The following is a 23,903-nucleotide window of genomic DNA, read 5'->3' as shown; positions in this document are numbered from 1 at the left end:
AAAAAAAAATAAAACTGTTCAGTTAAATAATGTTAAATTTTACACACTGGCGGCAATTGGACTGTAAGTGAAACGCATACCACTTTTAAACAAAGCTGGCTAGCTTTTTTTCCAATATGCCTTCACAATTAAAAAGTCAATATTAATTGCTAATTTCCACGAAAGCAAAAAATTTTCAACGAAATATTCAATATTAATTGCTAACTTCCACAAAAGCAATAATGTTTCATAACTGTGGCTGAATTTTTTTTGGTTGGGTGATAAACTTTATTTGAATGATTGAGGCAATGTTAAGACAGGAAAATTTATGTTATAAATCACCAAAACGTCAAGATACGAATTTCTAAAATAAGTCATGCCTCAATCTTACTTTATCAATGGCTTTAATGCATAAAGTTCATTTCAAAAAAGATAAAATTTATTTCCATGTTATCTACATAGCTTTTAGTGTGATGCCATAATGGTCATCTGATTTACAAGCGTTTACTACTATTAAAACATTAAATTTTAATCCAAGATAGCACTTTGTGTTTTTATTGAGTTTTTATAAACGTTTCAGGTAAACAATAGTTAATATCATTCATTGATTACCTGCGGTTACCATTTTATCAACAAGATAAAGAGCTCGTTTTCCATTGCCTTGTCAACAAGTAGTATTTATTGCTCACTTCCATGTTAGATAATAATTTGTTTTGATGTTGATGAATCATAGTTATCTGTAACCCTTGCTGTAGAGTACCTGATTGTGTTTGAATTGATCAATTAAATTTTCACAATTCATGCCCATGATTAATAAACTGTTGGTGTACATCACTGTTTCCCAACCGGACGGCATCGCAGGTGGTTTAGAAAATTGTAAGTGATCTTAAATTGTTGGTTACCCCTAGGTTACTTTGTAACACTCAACCAGGTGGTATTCGTAGAAATTATTTTACACCCAAATTGTACGCAACCACAAAAAGATTTGGAATTACTGGTGTAAATCGATATGCCGTCGTAAATTAATGATGTGGTATATTGGTTTTTGAGCGGTATTGTCGACAAACACGCTAAAACACAGTCAAATAACAGCAATATATATGTGTATTCATATAGATAAATGCTTTTAATGTGTTTCCCAAAAACTACGTTTTGAATCAAGCAAACAATTTTCCATATCACTGCTGGTTGAGTAGTCTGTCCTTAAAACTCATGATTGCTTTTAAACACTGCTTTAAACACTGCTTTTTGTGAAATACAATCCATATGTTTTGCCAAGAAGCAAAAGTTTTGTAAATTGTTTATTCTTACTTTCCTGCTGTAGGCTAATGGTATTTTCCCAAAATGATAGCTTGATCTTCCATTTGCATGAATATCACATTAAACTATGTTTGAATAACATGGAAATTATAAGAGTATCAACCCAAAGCATGTAAAAATGTTTTGCTTACTTAAATGAATCCCAATCAAACTTCCTATAGGCCGCATCTCTGTATTTCTATGGAAAAAAGTTTCTATGTTGGGAAATGCCTGTTTCGAACTCCTGCGTAACAGAGTAAAATTATGTTTATCAATGCAATGGGTTGTAACATACGTCACAGAAACCAGTGTTTGTATTGCGTAATGTTTTGCGTGTGTAACATACGTCACAGAGGCCAGCGCTTGCACAATCCCATACTGCGGCCCATATGATAAATTCATCGAATGTTCTCGAGTAAAGTGAGTCATTCAATATCCTGTTTACCACATAAAATATTATCACAAGATACAAACTCTTGTATTAAACTAACCATTTTAATGCGTCCCAGATAATACAAGGAGGATCAACTCCTTCAGCTAGTGTGCAACAGAATGTGTGAACAAGCGACTGCTAGTACAGCACGCGTGAATCATCTATATACGAATAATTCAAAAACTATGATCGCTCGCACACGCATTTAATTGTTTATTGATAACCGACTTTTTATTGCATGATCATTATTTTCCATGTGCATATTGTGTTTCACCCCTTTAAAAGCCTAATAGCTCCCATGAGACCTAGGTCGCTAGGGAAATTTTTATAAACTTACATAGTTTAGCGCCAATTGTTTGTCACTACCAATAGGAAACCATAATAATTACAGACTGCTAACGCAAAAGCCTGTTGTTTTTGGCAATTACAAATTAATGCAAACGCCTGTTGTTTCGGCATTTGCAACCCATTTTCCCCAAGCCAGCATATTGCTCCAGTCGCCATTTTTTTATCAACCTTTGTGTTGGGTTTGAACCCAACAAACTTGTAACAACAACGTTGAGTAAATTCATAAAGGAAGCCACTTTTTCGCCTGTAAGTAAGCGCACACGCAGTAAAACAGTAACCCCATTATCCCCAAGGCAAACCGTCGCCATGTCAACAAGCGAGGCAGAAATTCCCATTGTTTCGCCGCATAGTGTGTCATCGGAAACAACGCAGTCAATTCCCCCGGCGCACAATCACGATAACGCCGCAAATGAAGCGCAACTACAGCCGATGGTAAAACAAAATTTCCAGCTCGCTAGATTTTAGCCCAATGCCCAAAGCCATACGCAATACTTCCAATATGCCGACAGAAATTCAAACCTTGATTAAGTCACAAAATCCCGATACGTCACTAATTATTCTGATCGCCAAAATTATCAATGTTACAACAGGCAAGCACAACCGTTCAGGCGTGACGCATTTCAGCCACGTAATACAGAACCGCAACGCGCGACCGGAAGCTCTTATCAGCTGTTTCAGCAGCCGCAGCAGTACAGTACGTCACAGCAGCCGCGCAAGCCATTTTCGAGATATCCCCCAAATAGACAGCGTTATAACTCAGACTTATGTTTTTATCACGCGCGTTTTGGTCCCCGTGCAAATAAATGCACGCCCCCTTGCCAATGGAAAGGCAATTAACAAGACATCCTTCCTTGTACATAATTCTATTGTTAACCATGTTTTGGTGCACCGGCACAACTAACCTTGATTTCAATTTGCGTATTTGTTCGCCGCAACAAGTTGCGGAATACGAGATATTCCCCCGGAAACCTGCCATCGCCACCTGCTCAACATGACCAAAAAATGCCATGTTAATGGTTTCCGCCTTGATAGAAATTTAAAGGAAATTCCAGCCATATCATGTCCCGCTGTAGAAATAATTACTACAGACACTTATTACTTTTTTGGAGCACAAACATCCCACTCCATGCGATTTTGTCCAGCCCAATTATCAGGCACTATTACGCCCGCCTGCTAAGGCCATGCCAACTGCTATTGGTTTTTGCCTAAACGATTTAAATGATCAATTACGATCAAGTTTCCAACACCTGAATGCTGATGCATCTTACCTAGAATGTCAACTGCAATCTTATCACTCGTTGCTACTTGCAACTAACGCGCGCATTAACCTCTCTCTTACTTTATCATTACTCATGGGACAACAGAAAGCAGCCATTACTGGAGAAACTATCACAGAGATAGGCTGCACGTACCGAAATGTACGTATACGCTCTTTACAATACATTAATGTGTATGCCACAATCCATTGTTTACCGAATTAGCAGGGCCCGCTAAATCGAAGCAAACCAAGTGGCAGCTGTATTCTAACAGAGAATTACACTCAAAGGTACAGTTTGTATACAAACTATAGAGCACTACCAACCTAATAGGATTTTTCACTTTAGAATACAAGGAAAAATCTTTCGGTTTATTAATTGTACAATGTCCCACGTTGATACGAATATCAACCAATTGACCCCGCAATTGCTTCCTATAAATAATTCGATTAAGTAAGATAACTTTATCGAAGCTTCCAATATTCTGTAGAATGTCCCTATAGGAACCCCTCATTACCCGCTGAGGGATCTAGACTCAATTCTTGCGTCACTGGCACAGACCAAACGGCAGAATGAACGCTTAGACTCGTATTTTGGAGGCAAAAGGACTTCTCCAAAACGTCGGATGTGGCAAACTTGCGCATCTTCAAGCAGCATCCATTCAGTACTTAAACAAACGTTGTTAATGACACTCTCCTCTATAACAGACCCATTTTGGAGCAGTATTTTGGCTATTTTAGTCATTTTATCCTTAATTTGGGGTGTCATATTAACAGGCTTTGCAATTAAGCATGTCTGGCTACGCCTATACCCACGTGTAAGACCAACTATTGCTCATTATATAGCACGGGCTCGGACAAACTTAAATCCCTTTAATAGGAATGAACCAGGTAACGAACCTGAAGCAGCAGTACAAAACGAGGCTGAAAATAATCCTTTGCATCAATTGTACCCTGATTTACAAAATGTAAATGCCCAGCAAGAACCAGCCGCACCTCCTACTATAGGCGCATGGCCCTATCCATAAATCTTTTTTTTTAAGGGTTAAGTTTCTCGCATTGTTATCACCCCCACGACATAGTAATGGCCCTTTGTGTATTCGCATGTCATTGCACATTTGTTGTGACTTTTCCTAGACATTTCTCTATTAATAACTTACCAAATTTGCTTATTATATCATTTTTTTTCGCACCCACCATTTGCAATTTACTCGTTCAATCGCAATAACAACCTTTTTAATCGCAAACAGCTGATGTTATATTCATCACCTGCAAATCTGGGGGGAAGTACTTGTAACATACGTCACAGAAACCAGTGTTTGTATTGCGTAACGTTTTGCGTGTGTAACATACGTCACAGAGGCCAGCGCTTGCACAATCCCATACTGCGGTCCATAAGATAAATTCATCGAATGTTCTCGAGTAAAGTGAGTCATTCAATATCCTGTTTACCACATAAAATATTATCACAAGATACAAACTCTTGTATTAAACTAACCATTTTAATGCGTTCCAGATAATACAAGGAGGATCAACTCCTTCAGCTAGTGTGCAACAGAATGTGTGAACAAGCGACTGCTAGTACAGCACGCGTGAATCATCTATATCCGCTCCCACAGATAATTTTGATGTGTACTGTATTTTATGTTCCTGCAATATATTACTTCAAGCGCCTCATGATATCACGTGACATTATTGACCAATCAGCTCTCATAATGGAGAGCGTTAAAGAGCCCAGTTTAGACCGGTAAATTCATTCTATTTGATTCTACTTGATTCTATTTGATTCCATTCGATTCTACTTGTTTTATCGTATTACTGTTACACTGCTAATATTACTGACACTCTACAAGCTATTCGCCGGCTTGGGATTTATTCCCATAGCCTGATAATAAACTGTTTATTTGGAATCAGCGGTTTGCTGGTGAGAACGAGGCAGAAGCAGATTTAACAATCGAAGAGACTTAATTCGCGCTCAAGCCATCGAGACACTGTTAAATATCTCTGAGACCCTTACAGTTATTTACAGGGTCATGCATGGGCGCCAGTGCTCTGGATGAATGAGCGCAGATGAACAGGCTGTTGCCAGGGTGATTTTCAGCGATTTGGGGCAGTTTTACTATGGTTTTCAGAGTCAGTAGTCAGGCAGTAAATTGGTAGAGGGTGCTGTTAAACATGTAGCTGAATAACTACCAACATATTGAGGTGGATTTTGTGGAAAAATGAATCTCAGAAAGTATGCTTAATTTGTGATTTTCTGTCAGTCCCGACCCTTGTCTAGGAATTCTGGTCAAAATTATATTCGAGATAACTACTTTAACCGGTCCTCCAGGGGAACTCCCCACCCCCTGTTGGACACCATTTGGGCTAAAAAGGCAAAAAAAAGTGTAGGTTTGTTTTGTGTAAAAATGAATCACAGAAAGTACCCTCCATTTGCAACAAAATTAAGGCTTGCAACTGTTGCCATAAGTCCACACATCAACATCACAAAGACAATGGCTTTTTGCATACTATTATTACTCCTCTTACACCGTTTGAAAAATTACTGGGGTAAGAAAATGATATGGTTATGGGAATGTAATTTTCGTTACTGGAACGTAATTTTTGTTACTGGAACAGAAATTTCGTTACTGGAATAGAATTTTCGTTACGGGAACGGAATTTTCGTTAATGGAACAGAATTTTCGTTACGGGAAAGGAATTTCGTTACTGGAACGGAATTTTAGTTACGGGAACGGAATTTTAGTTACTGCAACAGAATTTTCGTTACGGGAACGGAATTTTCGTTACGGGAACAGAATTTTCGTTACTGGAACAAAATTATCGTAGCAGAAAAATAATTACATTTCAATTGAAGTTACTTTTCGATCGAGGAACACAATTGTCGTTCTTCAAGAAAATTGTTGTTAAGCGACCTAAATTTTGTTCAAAAAACTGAATTTTCGATCCTGGAACAGTATTTTCGTTACGGGAACGGAATTTTTGTCTCTGGATCAGATTTTTCGCGCCTGGAATAGAATTTTGGTTATTGGAACGTAATTTTCGTTACTGGAACGTAATTCTCGTTACGGGAACGGAATTTTTGTTACTGGAACAGAAATTTCGTTACTGGAATAGAATTTTCGTTACGGGAATGGAGTTTTCCTTACGGGAACGGAGTTTTCGATACGGGAACGGAATTTTCGTTACGGTAACGGAATTTTCGTTACGGTAATGGAATTTTCGTTACTGGAAAAGAAATTTCGTTACGGGAACGGAATTTTTGTTACTGGAACAGAAATTTCGTTTCTGGAACAGAATTATCGTACAATGAGGAATAATTACATTCCCGTTGAAGGTTACTTTTCGATCCAAGGACACAATTGTCGTTCTTTCAAGAAAATTGTTAATACGCGACCTAAATGTCGTTCAAAAATGTGACTATTTGATCCTGGAACGGAATTTTCGATACCGCAACAGAATTTTCGTTACGGGAACGGAATTTCGTTACTGGAACGGAATTTTCGTTACGGGAACGGAATTTTCGTTACTGGAACAGAATTTTCGTTACTGGAACAGAATTTTAGTTACGGGAACAGTATTTTCGTTACTGGAACGGAATTTTAGTTAAGGGAACGGAATTTTCGTTACGGGAACAGAATTTTCGTTACTGGAACAGAATTTTAGTTACGGGAAATTTCGTTTTTGGAACATAATTATCGTACTATGAGGAATAATTACATTCCATTGAAGGTACCTTTTCGATCGAAGGTCACAATTGTCGTTCTTCCAAGAAAATTGTTGATACGCGATCTAAACGTCATTCAAAAATGTGACTTTTTGATCCTGGAACAGAATTTTCGTTACTGGAACAGAATTTTCGTTACGGGAACGGAATTTCGTTACGGGAACGGAATTTTCGTTCCTGGAACAGAATTTTCGTTACTGGAACAGAATTTTAGTTACGGGAACGGAATTTTCGTTTCTGGAACAGAATTTTCGTTACGGGAACGGAATTTTCGTTACGGGAACAGAATTTTCGTTACTGGAACAGAATTTTCGTTACTGGAACAGAATTTTAGTTACGGGAACGGAATTTTCGTTACTGAAACAGAATTTTTGTTACTGGAACAGAAATTTCGTTTTTGGAACATAATTATCGTACTATGAGGAATAATTACATTTCCGTCGAAGGTACTTTTTCGATCCATGGACACAATTGTCGTTCTTCCAAGAAAATTGTTGATACGCGACCTAAATGTCGTTCACAAAAGTGACTTTTTGATCTTGGAACAGAATTTTCGTTACAGGAACAGAATTTTTGTTACTGGAACAGAAATTTCGTTGCTGGAACATAAGTTTCGTTAGGGGAACAGAATTTTCGATACTGGAAGGAAATTTTTTTTGCTTGAACAGAATTTTCGTTCCCGGAATGGAATTACAGTTTCAGGAACTGAATTTTTTTTGCCCGAACCTAATTTTCGTTTCGGAGAACATAATTTTTGATAAATTGTTACTGATGCTGCCAGGCATATTTATTGCTTAATACTGCTCTTCTGGCAAACTTTATTGTATTTACGTTTCTCGACGTTTCGGCTATTATGCAACAGCCTTCATCAGGAGGAAGTATCTAAGTCTACCACAGTGGACAATTTGAGGCACATAAACAGAAACGCTAAAAAGAAAGAAGAAGTGAAACAACGAAAAAGCGATAAGGGCGAACACACCTGCACAGTATACTTATCACTAACCGCACGGTTTTATCACGGTTTTTGAAGTGCGTAATGTCTATCGGCATAATTTTTCTCTAGCAAGTGTCGATACACCGGTGGAAACAGAGTTTGTTTCTTGTCATTGAGTGATGACGCATGCGTATTGATGGTTAACGACTCTAAAAACATCCTCTTGTGCCTATCGGACTCGCGTTCCAAAATAATTTTTGATGTTGGAACATATTTTCGTTCCTCGGATAGACTTTTTAGACGGCAATGGGGCATAATGCAATTTTCCATTTACTCTGAAATACCGTTAGCAAAACCGTTCTGAGTAACAAAATTTCGTTTCAAATTGAACCATTTCGTTTCGGAACGAAAATTTTGTTAAATTTCTGGTATGTCGTAACAAAATTTTTTGAAGTGAAACATATCGTTAAATTGGAGGTAACAAAAAATTTGTTACCATATTCTTTTGTGCAATAGATGACGATTTTTTCATACATGGTGTAAAGTATATCAATTGGATCTCGATACCAAAAGTGTTAGCTGCACCAACATTTTTTACAAATCTCTTAATTGGAAGAAATTACTTGATTTAAAATTGTGTATATTGCAGGCGGGAATTCTCAAAATTAGTTAATTCCGCCCGACCTTAGCGACAATTGTTTGTAACATGCGTTTTCGCGCAGCAATAAAAAACTAGAGTACATAGTCTAATTTGGTTTTCATTACTCGTTTTACAATGCCATCTAGTATTTGTGTGGAAAATTTTAAGTCACTTGATTTAAAATTGTTTACATTGCCGGCGGGAATTCTCAAAATTAGTTAATTCCGCACAACCTTATTGATCATTGTTTGTAACATGCGTTTTCGCGCAGCAATAAAAAACTAGAGTACATAGGCCAATTTGGTTTTCATTGCTCGTTTTGTACTGGAATCTAATAATTGTGTGCAAAACTTCAAGTCTCTTGATACAAAAATGTTTGAATCACAGGCGGACAACTGTCAAAATTAGTTAAATCCGCCGAACCTTAGCCACCATAGTTTCAAACATGCGTTTAGGGCAAGCAATAAAAAACTAGAGAATTTAGTCCAATTTGGTTTTCACTACTCGTTTTGCAGTGGCACCTAGTATTTGTGTGCAAAATTTCATGTCTTTTGATTTAAAATTGTGTATATTGCCGGCGGGAATTCTCAAAATTAGTTAATTCCGCACGACCTTCGCGACCATTGTTTGTAACATGCGTTTTCGAGCAGCAATGAAAAACTAGAAAACCTACGCCAATTTGGTTTTCATTGCTTGTTTTGTACTGACATCTAATAATTGTGTGCAAAATTTCAAGTCGCTTGATATAAAAATGTTCAAATCACAGGCTTACAACTGTCAAATTTAGTTAAATCCGCCGAACCTTAGCCACCATAGTTTCAAACATGCGTTTTCGGCAAGCAATAAAAAACTAGAGAATATAGTCCAATTTTGTTTTCATTGCTCGTTTTGCAGTGGCACCTAGTATTTGTGTGCAAAATTTCATGTCTTTTGATTTAAAATTGTGTATATTGCCGGCGGGAATTCTCAAAATTAGTTAATTCCGCACGACCTTCGCGACCATTGTTTGTAACATGCGTTTTCGCGCAGCAATAAGAAACTAAAGGACATACGTCAATTTGGTTTTCATTGCTCGTTTTGTACTGACATCTAATAATTGTGTGCAAAATTTCAAGTCGCTTGATATAAAAATGTTGAAATCACAGGCTTACAACTGTCAAATTTAGTTAAATCCGCCGAACCTTAGCCACCATAGTTTCAAACATGCGTTTTCGGCAAGCAATAAAATTCTAAAAGACAGACGCCAATTTAGTTTTCATTGCTCGTTTTGTACTGGCCTGTAATATTTGTGTGCAAAATTTCAAGTTGCTTGATATAAAAATGTTGAAATCACAGGCGGACAACCGTCAAATTTAGTCAAATCCGACGAACCTTTGCCACCATAGTTTCAAACATGCGTTTTCGGCAAGCAATAAAATTGTTAAGGACAAACGCCAATTTTGATTTCATTGCTCGTTTTGTATTGGCACCTAGTATTTGTGTGCAAAATTTCAGGTCTCTTGATTTCAAATTGTGTATATTGCAGGCGGGAATTCTCAAAATTAGTTAATTCCGCACGACCTTTGCGACCATTGTTTGTAACATGCGTTTTCGCGCAGCAATAAGAAACTAACGGACATACGTCAATTTGGTTTTCATTGCTCGTTTTTTAGGTGCATCTAATATTTGTGTGCAAAACTTCAAGTCGCTTGATACAAAAATGTTAAAGTCACAGGCGGACAACTGTCAAATTTAGTTAAATCCGCCGAACCTTGGCCACCATAGTTTCAAATATGCGTTTTCGGCAAGCAATAAAATTCTAAAGGACAGACGCCAATTTTGTTTTCATTGCTCGTTTTGTATTGGCACCTAGTATTTGTGTGGAAAATTTCAGGTCTCTTGATTTAAAATTGTGTATATTGCAGGCTTGAATTCTCAAAATTAGTTAATTCCGCACACGACCTTCGCGACCATTGTTTGTAACATGCGTTTTCGCGCAGCAATAAAAAACTAGAGTACATAGGCCAATTTGGTTTTCATTGCTCGTTTTGTACTGGCATCTAATAATTGTGTGCAAAACTTCAAGTCTATTGATATAAAAATGTTTGAATCACAGGCGGACAACTGTCAAATTTAGTTAAATCCGCCGAACCTTAGCCACCATTGTTTCAAACATGCGTTTTCGGCAAGCAACAAAAAACTAGAGGACAGACGCCAATTTGGTTTTCATTGCTTGTTTTGCAGTGGCACCTAGTAATTGTGTGGTAAATTTCATGTCTTTTGATTTAAATTGTGTATATTGCCGGCGGGAATTCTCAAAATTAGTTAATTCCGCCCGACCTGAGCAACCATTGTTTGTAACATGCGTTTTCGAGCAGCAATAATAAACTAGAGTACATACGCCAATTTGGTTTTCATTGCTTGTTTTGTACTGGAATCTAATATCTGTGTGCAAAACTTCAAGTCGCTTGATACAAAAATGTTGAAATCACAGGCTTAAAACTGTCAAATTTAGTTAAATCCGCCGATCCTTAGCCACCATAGTTTCAAACATGCGTTTTCGGCAAGCAACAAAAAACTAGAGAATATAGTTCAATTTGGTTTTCACTACTCGTTTTGTATTGGCATCTAGTATTTGTGTGCAAAATTTCAGGTCTCTTGATTTAAAATTGTGTATATTGCAGGCGGGAATTCTCAAAATTAGTTAATTCCGCACGACCTTTGCGACCATTGTTTGTAACATGCGTTTTCGCGCAGCAATAAGAAACTAAAGGACATACGTCAATTTGGTTTTCATTGCTCGTTTTGTACTGGCATCTAATAATTGTGTGCAAAATTTGAAGTCGCTTGATATAAAAATGTTGAAATCACAGGCTTACAACTGTCAAATTTAGTTAAATCCGCCGAACCTTAGCCACCATAGTTTCAAACATGCGTTTTCGGCAAGCAATAAAATTCTAAAGGACAGACGCCAATTTAGTTTTCATTTTTCGTTTTGTACTGGCATGTAATATTTGTGTGCAAAATTTCAAGTTGATTGATATAAAAATGTTGAAATCACAGGATTACAACTGTCAAATTTACTTAAATCCGCTGAACCTTAGCCACCATAGTTTCAAACATGCGTTTTCGGCAAGCAATAAAATTCTAAAGGACAGACGCCAATTTAGTTTTCATTTTTCGTTTTGTACTGGCATGTAATATTTGTGTGCAAAATTTCAAGTTGATTGATATAAAAATGTTTGAAATCACAGGCGGACAACTGTCAAATTTAGTTAATTCCGCCGAACCTTGCCACCATAGTTTCAAATATGCGTTTTCGGCAAGCAATAAAATTCTGAAGGACAGACACCAATTTAGTTTTCATTGCTCGTTTTGTAGTGGCATCTAATATTTGTTTGCAAAACTTCAAGTCGCTTGATATAAAAATGTTGAAATCACAGGCGGACAACTGTCAAATTTAGTTAAATCCGCCGAATCTTAGCCACCATAGTTTCAAACATGCGTTTTCGGCAAGCAATAAAATTCTAATGGACAGACGCCAATTTTGTTTTCATTGCTCGTTTTGTATTGGCACCTATATAGTATTTGTGTGCAAAATTTCAGGTCTCTTGATTTAAAATTGTGTATATTGCAGGCGGGAATTCTCAAAATTAGTTAATTCCGCACGACCTTCGCGACCATTGTTTATAACATGCGTTTTCGCGCAGCAATAAGAAACTAACGGACAGACGCCAATTAGTTTTCATTTCTCGTTTTGTACTGGCATCTAATATTTGTGTGCAAAACTTCATGTCGCTTGATTTAAAATTGTTCAAAACACAGGGAGTCTACGGTCAAATTTAGTTAATTTCGCCCTTGCGGCGCGGTTTATACTTGTCTTTGAGAGGTATTCGCCTGCCAAATCTCTGTTTTACATCCAAGCGAATTAAAATTTGGCAGTTAAATACTAGAGCCATGTAGAAGGAAATACCTCTAAACTTTATTCAAGTATATGCTTTAGTTTTTTGTTGTCATACGAAAAGGCGTTCTTAAAACTGTTTTGGCGAACCGACTGCGCGGTTTAAGCTTGTCTTTGACAGGTATTTACTTGTCTTTGTTTTGAAATAATATGGCCAAACGAAATAAATTTAGCTCTTAAATTCTCTAGGTATGTTGTAAACGGTCCCATTGAACCGTATTCGACTATCCGTTTTTTTGATATATTTAAAGGCGTTCTTTTAAACTGTTTTGGCGAATGACGCGTTTTAAACATGTTTTCACTTGTTAATTGGTATGTTTGATGCTTGTCGTATGAGCAGTTTGTCTATGTTCCAAATAAAATTCGGGAGCAATAATTAAACGATCTTAAGACATCAGATTTGCGTGCCAGCAGTAAAATTTCGTTTTGGGAGGCGCCTATCTTGGGAATTGAGATACGGACTTTTCTCTCTTCGCTTTTTGACGTTCTCTGATGACGCCGCTCCTTTGGGAGTTGTTAGTTCGGATAAGACGACCACACGCCTTTTTGCACTTTTGTGTGTGTCTCGAATTTTGATGCTGTTTGTCACTGCCGACATCATAGTAATTTTTAAAGCGGAAAATTCCAATATGATCCGCAACATTTTCGATCAATGCTAGTATGTTTTATTTTAGCATGAGGCGTTTGTTATTTCTTGGTTGTATATTTATTTAAATCGTGTTTTTATACACAATTATAAATAGACTATTACTATAAATAACATGTCACATATTTGTATTTAAAATTTCAACTTGGTTTACTTTACGCGATACTTTGGCACCACGTGAGTGTTGTGCTTTGTTTTACATAGACCAATTTGCAAACGGTTCTGTGCGTGGGAACGATATCACCAATACACATTTGCAATGCTAACAACAGAAAATCGACTACAAAGCGTTTTTATGAACGATTTAACGATTTAATTTTTCCTACAGCGATTTAACGACTAAAATATCAAATAATTCATGCAAAAAGTTAATGTCATCGAACTTTTTTTCAATTTTAAATCTACCACATCGCTTCTATTTCTAAGTTGGCAAAGTAGTTTTTAATAATTTCATCTACACGTGCAATTAAATTTTCGGTCCTATAGCAGCACCTTGTGGTAAAAAGATGCACAAAACAAAAACTGTTTCCGGAACGAAATTGTCAAATTATGCTCCAAACACTTGGAAACGAAATTTCGTTTCAAGAAATAAAATTTAATATTAATCGCTAACTTCCCCAATGGCAATAATTTGTCATATCGCCACACCATTTCTGAAAAGTAACGTTTCCCATCAGTTGTTATACTGTGTTTAAAATAATTAACGCAATTCAGAAACTGTTTATCTTTGTTGCATTTTTCAAATTTTACTACATTAAATGCATGATTTAATGACATCCTAATGCCAATTTGAAATGCGAAAATTATTGAAGCTAAATTTATCTTGTTAATTTCCTCCTGGTCTCCGTTCACAATTATATCTCGAAGTAACATTGCATGCCGTACTCCTCCAAGTGAAGTTAGTGAACCCATTATCAGACAATACTTTGCTGCTGTTGTAATCGATTCCCCCCCTGCCTACTGTCCATTGGCTATACTTAAATCATGCCACCACTTATAGTTGCTTGTTCCTGCATTTCGCATTGCTCCGATGTAGAACGAGTAAGGGGCGACTGTGTACAAGGACAATCAATATGGTTTGATGTTACGAGACTTACATGAAAATAATTGTAGTTAAAATAATGTTGATTTGAAGCGGATGTAAAACAAAATCAATGTGGTTAAATGTTTTGATGGATGTAATTCTAGCAAAATTACTGTTGATTCAATGTTGACGTAAAATAAAACAATGATAGAATTAAAACGCGAATCTGTTACGTTTATGTTGTTAAGTAGTCGATTTGGAGCAATAAATATCATGTTTCTGCTGAGGAAAATGAAGATACAAACTGTAATTGTTCCAATCTTTTTCACCAAGAAGTTAGATACATCCGTTGATCTAACACTGACGATATGTGCATTGTGTGAACTGCATGCAGTTTCAGCATCTGTGTATGAACCAACTTGTGGTCCGATCAAATATTCGCGGTATTCATCATACTTGTGTCATAAAAGTTTGTCGCAATACAACCGGTAGAAAAGAAACGCAATAAATAATTTTGTTGTCCCTTTTTCCAGTTATGGCACACTTTGTCGGAAAATATTAAGTATCATAACCTAAATACAGAACATTAACGTGATACAATTAAAGATATAATCACTTGCTGTGACTAGGTTAGCTACACATCCAATGGTCTCTTCATATAAACTTAGTTTGGCACCGAAACACACTTCGTCATATTATATAGATTTAACAAATACGAATTTTCTCTACAACTAATTGTGTGTGATGTCACAAACTGCAAGAACTTGCAAACGCTTCACAAGTTTACAGGAAAGTTTAGATAGGATATTTGACCTATTACAGTCACTGCATTTGTTGACTAACTTATTCGCCAGAAGGTCTAATATAAAAGATACAAAACTAATTGTTTAGCGTAACAGATAAATCGCATTCCCACCCATAAATATATAAATTAGCAAAACTTGATACCAACGCCAAACTGAGTGAATTTACGCCCAAACGCTCAGATAGAATTGAACAGAACCGAATCTCGCAACCCAATAATAGAACTGAGATGAGCACGGCACCGAGCAGAGCTGCGCTACCCTGCCTCGTCTCACCTAAACGCACACGACAAGTTCCATTATTTAAACCGGAGAGAAACAAAGCGACCGAAGGGTTGTGAAAAGAAGGACGATCCAAGGACTAACGGTCAGCGAATAGTTAAGAAAAGACGCACACTTACACGAAACAATGAAGGACTTCTCTAAGGCGACACATTTAAGCTGGCCAATAAAATCACATGAAAACACAGCTGTTGCGTAGAAACTGATAAAGTTTGTAAACCACAGTAGTAACGAGATCAAATTACGTGAGAAAGCAACCGTTGCTACACATTTTGAAATAAGATGCTGGACAAGACGCCACCTATTGAATGCATTAACCCAATAACCCCGTGGAAAGAGATTCCGGAAGTTAATGACGAAACTGGCTGTTGTGTGACCATTGTTCATATTTCAATGAATGCAAACGTTATTTATTACGTTGCACATTCCTCTCCACGGCATTTATGAAACGCTTCATAAGCACAATGCATTAAACCCGGAAAGAGTAGGCTGGAACATAAAACAATGACTGACTGCACTACCCAAATCATGGAGCAACATGCTACCTGCAGAGGTGGAAAATGCAGTAAACACTGTAACTACAAAATACAAAAAAGCTTACTACAAAGTACAAAACGCAATGCAACGATGGCTTACGTGAAATAAGTTTAATGAACAAAACAACGATAGCATGAAACCACAAAACAAACATTTCAATACAAGTATAAGCCATAGAGCCAATAATGTTCAGTCCGACTATTTAGCTGACAAGATGGTTGAAAGTCACATTATAGCCGCACTGATGAGACCTATTAGGTCTGCAGCCCTTATTTCAAGACAATTTTGCAGTAAATAGTTACATTGGCATTGCCATTATTATTAAAGCCATGATTTATTTAAAATCAACAAACATGTTTAAAACTTTGAAAGTACAGTGGTAATTGTTTTTCGTTTTCTGCAACTGTACTTGAAATCATGTATTCTGAATTCTTATCAGTGGTTTTAATGTTCACGTTAATGATCTTGCGTGGTTTCGTATTGGTTGATGTCAGGGTTTGGTTGGTGTTGGTTGGAAGGATGGTTCTGCTGTGCTGGTTGGTTATTGGTTGTTGGGATGGTTTGTTACAAAATGTACGCATCGTCTTGTTGTCGGTTATCTGCTGATACAAGATACGAAATCATGTTAACCATGACGTAATTTTCTTGTGGCGAGTATTTCTTAGTTCACTAGACGTGCGTTTTTTTACAGACTAACAACATCGCAGACGAGGCAGACAACAACATTACTTATCCTAATCGACTTCTAATAAGATACTGTATAGTCTTTGCATTCAATAACGCACTATCGAAACTGTCGCCTCTTAACAATTAACGCACTACGGCTCTGTCGGTTGATAGATTTCGAACATGTAACCCACCAATTAAAACTATACCCGCTTAATAAAGAAAACGTATGGTATGAACTACATAGGGTTGTTGTGACCGAGTGACTAAGTATAAGATTGTACGGCCGGACTAGTTAATTAAGAAAACCGTGATTTTTGTATTGTCCAATTTCAGCGTAAGGAAGCGTAGATTGTTTACTCGCCTGCCGCTGCTGCAACAGGGACTTCGGTGGGATTGTTCAACCGAACAACCCTAAAAACAGTGTTTACTCTTCAGATAATTAACAAACAACATTTTCGGTCTCGCCTTGTTTTTCGTCTTTGCTCTATCACACGATATCCAACCATGCAAATTAGTGCAATCACTGCAATGCAAGCCAACGTCCAACCAATGATAGCTGATAAGTTGGTGCTGTTGGATGCTGATATTGTTGCTTGGAAAATAAACACATTGTATGGGTGTAGCCACAAGACATTCGTGCTCATGAAAAGTTAAAGACAAATTTAGAATTTAAAATCCTGCAAAGTAGTTGCAAATAAAGTTTTATTTTTTTGTTTCAGTGATTCCTTTAGTCAATTTGCGTAAATCGCAAAAAATGAAAAGAATACATATTTTCTTCGCGGTATGGATTGGTTGAATCTTAATTTTTTGATAATCGGTATCATAATTTGCGTTGTATTCTATTATATCTCGAGAAATTTACAAGAAATTGCTGTTTATCCGCCTTATTTGACGAGTCGTTGAAATTAAATTTAAAAGTTGTTTTTGCTAAAACTTTTTATTATATTGATAATCTAATTCAAAAAATGTACATCATTATATTGTAAAGTGGGTCACACTATTAAAATGAAAACTGTATACAATGAGGATAGAATAACTTTAGCATTGAAGAGACCAGATAAGTTGAAACAGGAGTGTGTACTGTGAACTGCTCAACTGAAAGTTAAAGCTAGCTCTTTTCTATAAAACACAATGTTAAAACAATTTTAGTGACTACCTGAAGTGCAATTTATTGTGGAGTTAGTTTTTCCTTCAATGATCTTGATAGTTGTTGGTATGGTCACGGTGGTTGTTGAAAATGTCGTTGTTTTCGTTTGTATGGTTGCGTTGGTTGCTTGTATGGTCGTAGTGGTTGTTGGAAAGTCGTTTTCTGGGATGGTTGGTGTATTTGCGGGCATCATTGTTGTGGTCTGCTTTGTGGTCATTGTGGTTGCTGTCATAGTGATTGTGGTTGACGCTTCTGTCGATATTGTTGTCATCGTTGCCACTGGGAGTAACATTAATGTACACAAAGTTTTAACATTATTTAAATAAACGTACCTATTTTCATTTAATGCAACTACACAACTTTGCAAACACGTGCTTTTGCTAATGTGTTATCAACGATTATTTCAGTTAAATAATAACCTTGTTTAAGTATTTCCTCCAAAGTAGCATTCAGTTTTGCTCCGAAGTCAGACCAAGTAGCCTTAGATACTCGGGACGCATTTCCAGCTACTTGCAGCAGTTGTGCGTTATTGACATTCGGGCCCACTCCAATGGCATATGCGGTGATATTGTTAACTGCTGTGAGGTTAACACTGCGATGTAAAAAAAAAATTGGTTGGTAAAAATGGGCCAGTGTCCTGTTCATTTTCCGGAAATTTAATATTTTTTCCGTGACGAAACATTATGAAAAAGTAGTGTTTCAAGTACAGTTTGTGGGATTGGAGAAGGAACTTTGAGGAAAAGAATGCATGTGGCATCCCCCGAAAAACTGTCCGATGCACCAAGGAAATGATGATATCAACAAACGATGATCTGACGCCAAGTTAAATATAGAATTTTTGAGTTTTCGAAATTATTTATTACCTTTTCGTTGTCGTACTTGAGTCAATCGCGGGATCGTCAGTGGTCAAAACTAGGAACTTCTTAGAATTCGCGAAATTTACTGATCGATTGAAGTCAATCTGGGCAAAAAGACAAAATGTAATTTGTTTGATCCATCGTCCTTTAAAACGTTTGGGAACGCAGAAAAAACAGAGAGTGTTTTCTTGCAGAACAGCACTCACCCGAACAGCTCGCGTAATTGCTGTGAAGGTAAAAGTGCTCGCAGCAAGGAGGTTGTCGTTGATTGCAGTTTTGAAACACGTTGCATTATTGCAATCGCCCAGTTTTGTTGGATATTGATAAAAGGAATCCGTACGGTAGTCAATGCTGCAAATAGATAGCGGTTGAGGAGAAACTTTGTTTTTTTAATATTAGAATTGTGATTGCATGAGTTGTTTATTTCCGTCATGAAATAAAAATTTAGTTCAATTGATAAAATGTCGAGGTTCTCAAATTGTGCATCGCAGCGCCCGGGTTCGCCGTTTTGAGTTCCCAAGGCTGTCGCATAAAAATTTTCACAAGGAAAATTTTCCTTTTCGTCAAAAATGGAGGTAAAAACAGCTAATTCAGCCTTGAGCGACTGAAAATTTTAAATATTTGAACAAATCGTCGTGATGGAGTTTTTATTGGTGAGTTGGGAATGTGAATATTTTTAAAGTACGTTGCACGCGAAAAAGTTTGAGAATCACTTGTCCAATGCAATGTGTGTTGGGAAAATGATACAATCTACCTTTCCTATGCAGAATTACAATAGAGTTTACATAATTACATTAGCATTTACTTTCGAACGTCTTGGTTTCCGTATTGGAGAACCCCAGCGTGAAAAGTTCTTGAAAAGGGAATCAGATCCGCAGCAGCAACAAAGGCTGCTTTGTAGGTTGCAAAATCCGAATTAGAAATAGAAGAGGTGCTGTCCACCAAAAAAACGATATCGACATCTTGCGCATCTAAATGTAAACATATACCATCACATTGCTGGTTTTAAACCAAACTTCATGTTTTCATGAAATTATAGATAATTATAGGTATTACTTGAAAGGCTCAAATAGCTGTACCTTTCGTTTGGTTCCTTTATTATCTACTTTTCTAATTAGTGTTGCGTAGCTTGTTTTGTCAAATATACTAGATCAGAAAAAGGTCCGGTGCTCAATAAAGATTTGTAAGTGCGCATCCACATGAGTAAGTCACGGGGACAAAAATTGAAAGGTTTATTGCACACAAAAGTGTAAAAAGTCGCAGTGCTGGTAAGTTCAAGTTGTCAAACTTACTCTATGATGCTGTCAATGAATCAATTCTAGTAGTCGCAGGCAATAAAATCTCTAAATTTTTCGTGTCACAAGAAGCGTGAATTTCACGTTCAAATGCATTTCATGTATATTCTAGAATTACTGGACAACTGTCAACACAAAAGTTCACTTACCGCCGAAAATATTTCCAAAAAAGAAAACCAACGGAGCTTGACAAATAAGATACCTCCACATAATTCGCTCGTTCATAAAGCAAGAAATCGTAAGAAATATATCTTAGGCAAGCACAACCTGGAAGACACAAGTAATCAACTGTGTTGAAAATCAACTGGACATGGGTTGAACTTTAAACAAACAAATATGAATTGCAAAAGACAGGAATTAAGTAGCCAATGCTGTTACATAGATGTTTGTTCCAACCGCTCGTTCTGCAATATATTGCAACTGCTGCTATCCCATATTTGCCAGGTGTGTGTAGTTTTTGTTCCTTTATCGTTTTCCTGACAACGCTGACGTATATTATTACCATGGATTTTGCAAGACACACAGGATACACACAGTCTGTAGCAAAAACTATGAACAGACTGTTTTACATAGTGTTTGACGCGAAGCGATTATTGCAAATTTGTATGCGAGAATCAACGCAAACGCAACAAGGTTGCACAAAAAAAAATGTGCACTTCCTGTTTCGTAAATAGTACGATTGATCATGAGGTTTTCAGGCTTGTCAGCCCAGGCAATGCAGCCTAGCTGGATCAGCCTTTTTTCTGACAAATCGGAGCAAGATTTGAAAAATCAAGCTCCCGGTGAGCTTTGAACTCACGACCCTGGGCTGACCAGACCCAACGCTCTACTAACTGAGCTACAGGAGATCACTGGTTTCACGGGGTATAGTATGGCCAAGGTACACCGGTGCGCAAGCGCACAACTTGCCAGGCAACCATCACATTAACATAGGGGATCTCCACCACCGTATCAGATAATGCAATAAGATTACATGCAATGGCATGATAGGCAGGATCGCCCCACTGCGCAGGTTCTTGCTTGGCGATTACAGCTAACGCATTGCGATCATGAGGTTTTCAGGCTTGGCAGCCCATACCATGCAGCCTAGCTGGATCAGCCACATTTTTCTGACAAGTCGGAGCAAGATTTGAAAAATCAAGCTCCCGGTGAGGTTTGGACTCACGACCCTGGGCTAACTGGGCCCTATACGCTCTACCAACTGAGCTACAGGAGCTCAGTGCTTTCACGGGGTATATTGTGGCCAAAGTACACTGGTGCGCCAGCGCACAACTTGCCAGGCAACTTTCACGTTTACCTCTACCACCGTATCAGATAACGCAGTAAGATTACATGCAATGGCATGATAGCCCCACTGCGCAAGTCCTTGCTTGGCGATCACAGCTAACGTGTCGCGATCATGAGGTTTTCAGGCTTGGCAGCCCAGGCAATGCAGCTTATAGCTGGATCAGCAGTTTTTTCCTGACAAGTCCGAGCTAGATTTGAAAAATGTATTGTATTACTGTTGGTTAACGGCGTTTTTGTGTTGTTTTTTAGCGATACCGTTGATTCCTGCACATACAAGCGAAATATATATGTCGTAGAAACTTCAAACTGACGGACGACTTAGGACTATTTATCATATTTTGTACTAATCCGTTACTGAGTCTTTGTCAGCCCTGGAGACTATACAGGCGATTCAAAGAAATAAAACTATCATCGGACTAGTGCAAGTAATAATTTCTTACTGCTAGCCTCAACTAACGTCATAACATATATCCATGTCTTTTTAGTCGAGTACAGTCAAGCGCTAATCAAGCTTGTTTAAAACAGTGATGCAAACAAACAATTTTACTGCAACATCACGACAGAGTACATCTTAGCCTTTTATACTTATCACAACCAGTCCACTTGCAAGATATCTGCTAGCACGTTGTGGTATTACAACACAGCTGTGGAGTAGTGTTTGCAACTTTTTAACGTACTAAGGCACTGGCATAAGCACCCACGTTTTTACGCGTAACCTCTCTGTATGACTTCCTGAAACAACGTCATATCCCAACTAAACATTATTGAGAAATTTCCTTAACTTAGCCTTTGGGTTGCCTGTGTCGCAAAACGTTATTGCAATATAGTTTGTTTGCGCTACCAAAAAAATGCGCAATGCACATCACAACAACTGGGCAGAGAACTTTATACTGACGTATAACACACGCGACAACGCAATTAATTAGTGTGAGTCTGGTGCTGTGGATATGCACTTCGTAGTGACGTAAATCGTTTTTATGGTGCATAGGTAGCCCAATTAGCTTACGCAAGCCATTTAGTTTGTTGTTAATGAGACGGAAATTCTTTGCCAAGTTACACTTGCATAAATTTCAGCTTTAATATATTTTTGATTGTTTTCACGTGGAAATCTCGGACTTTAGTGGCCAATATTGTACACAGTACATGGTGACAAAAATTTTTTTACAAGCTTTAAAACATTCAGGGAGTAACCGGCTCAAAATTTAATTTTAAACCCTAAAGCGAATACTCGTGGTCAACACTAATACATTTTAGCCGTATAGCAATGAATGTATATCACTCCCAGGGCAAGAATAAGCTCCTTTGACGCAAGTCTAACACGTGCTATTGACTATTTTTACCTGTCAGTTGCTATTAATCATGACAGAGGAAACTGACGTCTTACTTATCAAAACGTTTTAACCCTGGTTCAACTGCGTTTTCTCCTACTGCCTCTTCGTCAATTGCAAATATTGTGGGCACTTTACTGACGTCATGATATTTGTAGCAGTAATCTTGATACTGGCTTAGTGCAAACGATGTATTATTACCAAAAAAATAGGAAATTCCGTTAAAACTTTAGAGCGACACTTGACACAGAGCAAACAAACAAGTTAACAACGTACACAGAGGCAACAAATTTTATGAGGTTTCAACAACGATTTAAGGTCAAGAGATTTTTATTACAAGCGACGTTTCGTCTACCGTCCGGTGAGACTTCTTTCGGGTTATGTGGCAACAAGTTATTAGGTACATGAACACAAAAAACGCAAGAAAAACGTAAGAAAACACAAGAAAAAAGGTGGGAGTAGATAAGATTGGCACCGCTTGTAGCGTCACGTGACCAGGTGTTCAACAGATGTTATATTTCGCATTAAATTAATGAAGTCTTTTTTTAACATTTCGTTTAAATTTTAACAAAAAAAAGTGCGAGGACAGTAATGCACAATTTCAGACTATTGTAAGAATAGCTTTTATACCATGCTACACGCATTCGTGTTCAAATGCTAAAAATGTAACGCTACCACATAAATCGTCAAATAAACTATCATTAAATCTCCAAAGAGTCTGCCGAAAACATACGCAAAAAAACAATACAGGCAAGTATCATCTAAAGGTCTCCATGAAAGAACTAATTATCACATGACAAACATCGCCAGTGAAGATTTTTTTGCTGTCCATTGATGAAACGAGACATGTTCCGCTGCAATCAACAAAGCCAACTTTCTCTTGCGCCTCTGCTTATTTGTTTAGCAACGTTTTGTTTATCACGAGCGATTCTCGTGAGACCTTTGGACAAAACGGAACGCCGGACGAAATTCAGGCTTTTGCGTTTCGTAGCAGACAGTCTGCATGCAGTCCATTGTAAAATCGCAGAAAACGAAACAAAGTAATGGCGCATAGACATTGGGTTGTGCATGTACTAGGCATTTGTATGATAGTGCTTATTACATTAGCCAGATCAGAAAAACATCGTACGGAAAAAAGTTGCAAACAAAAAAAGAACAGAAACTTTTCAAGTGTGAGCAAACGAGCTCCGGGTGAGCAACTGTCGGTCAAAGTTGAACAATCGCAATGGGCCAAAAGTGCCACATCCAAGTCGTCATCCCAAGCAACTTGTGATAAGATGCTTTTTGTCGAAATATTGAACAGGGGTAACTGTTTTCGTCAAATTGGGTGTTAATGCCAAATTACACTTTATTGGTACAACTATATCAGGAAATTCTCTTTTTTGTCGAATTTGTGTCCCAGAATCAATGCTTCACTATATGTCCAACATTTAAAACAAAAAAAGAGTATTTAACAATAATGAATTGATCTTT

General features: G+C 37.4%; 1 protein-coding gene across 1 annotated transcript; it reads right to left on the bottom strand.

Moving 5' to 3' along the window:
* Positions 1 to 15,954: 15,954 nt before the first annotated feature.
* On the bottom strand, positions 15,955 to 20,083 carry LOC145901417 (uncharacterized). The gene is made up of 7 exons (XM_082989095.1): positions 19,965 to 20,083; positions 19,326 to 19,491; positions 18,727 to 18,871; positions 18,527 to 18,624; positions 18,083 to 18,255; positions 17,673 to 17,942; positions 15,955 to 17,108 (listed from the first exon to the last, which is right to left on the bottom strand). Exons 1-7 carry the CDS (start codon positions 20,038 to 20,040, stop codon positions 16,948 to 16,950), a joined length of 1,089 nt encoding a protein of 362 aa, XP_082845221.1. The 5' UTR covers positions 20,041 to 20,083; the 3' UTR covers positions 15,955 to 16,947.
* Positions 20,084 to 23,903: the final 3,820 nt, after the last annotated feature.

This window comes from Ascidia mentula, chromosome 1, assembly GCF_947561715.1.
Source record: "Ascidia mentula chromosome 1, kaAscMent1.1, whole genome shotgun sequence".
Lineage (NCBI taxonomy): Eukaryota > Metazoa > Chordata > Ascidiacea > Phlebobranchia > Ascidiidae > Ascidia > Ascidia mentula.
This window is presented reverse-complemented; position numbering and strand designations above follow the sequence as displayed.

Excerpts from the sequence above, each read along its gene's own strand:
- LOC145901417 (XM_082989095.1), bottom strand. The coding sequence starts at position 20,040 with ATGAACGAGCGAATTATGTGGAGGTATCTTATTTGTCAAGCTCCGTTG. Across the intron at positions 18,256-18,526 it reads TCAAGTACGACAACGAAAAG|TGTTAACCTCACAGCAGTTA; the intron begins GTAATAAATAAT and ends TTTACATCGCAG. Across the intron at positions 17,943-18,082 it reads GGAGGAAATACTTAAACAAG|TGGCAACGATGACAACAATA; the intron begins GTTATTATTTAA and ends TGTTACTCCCAG.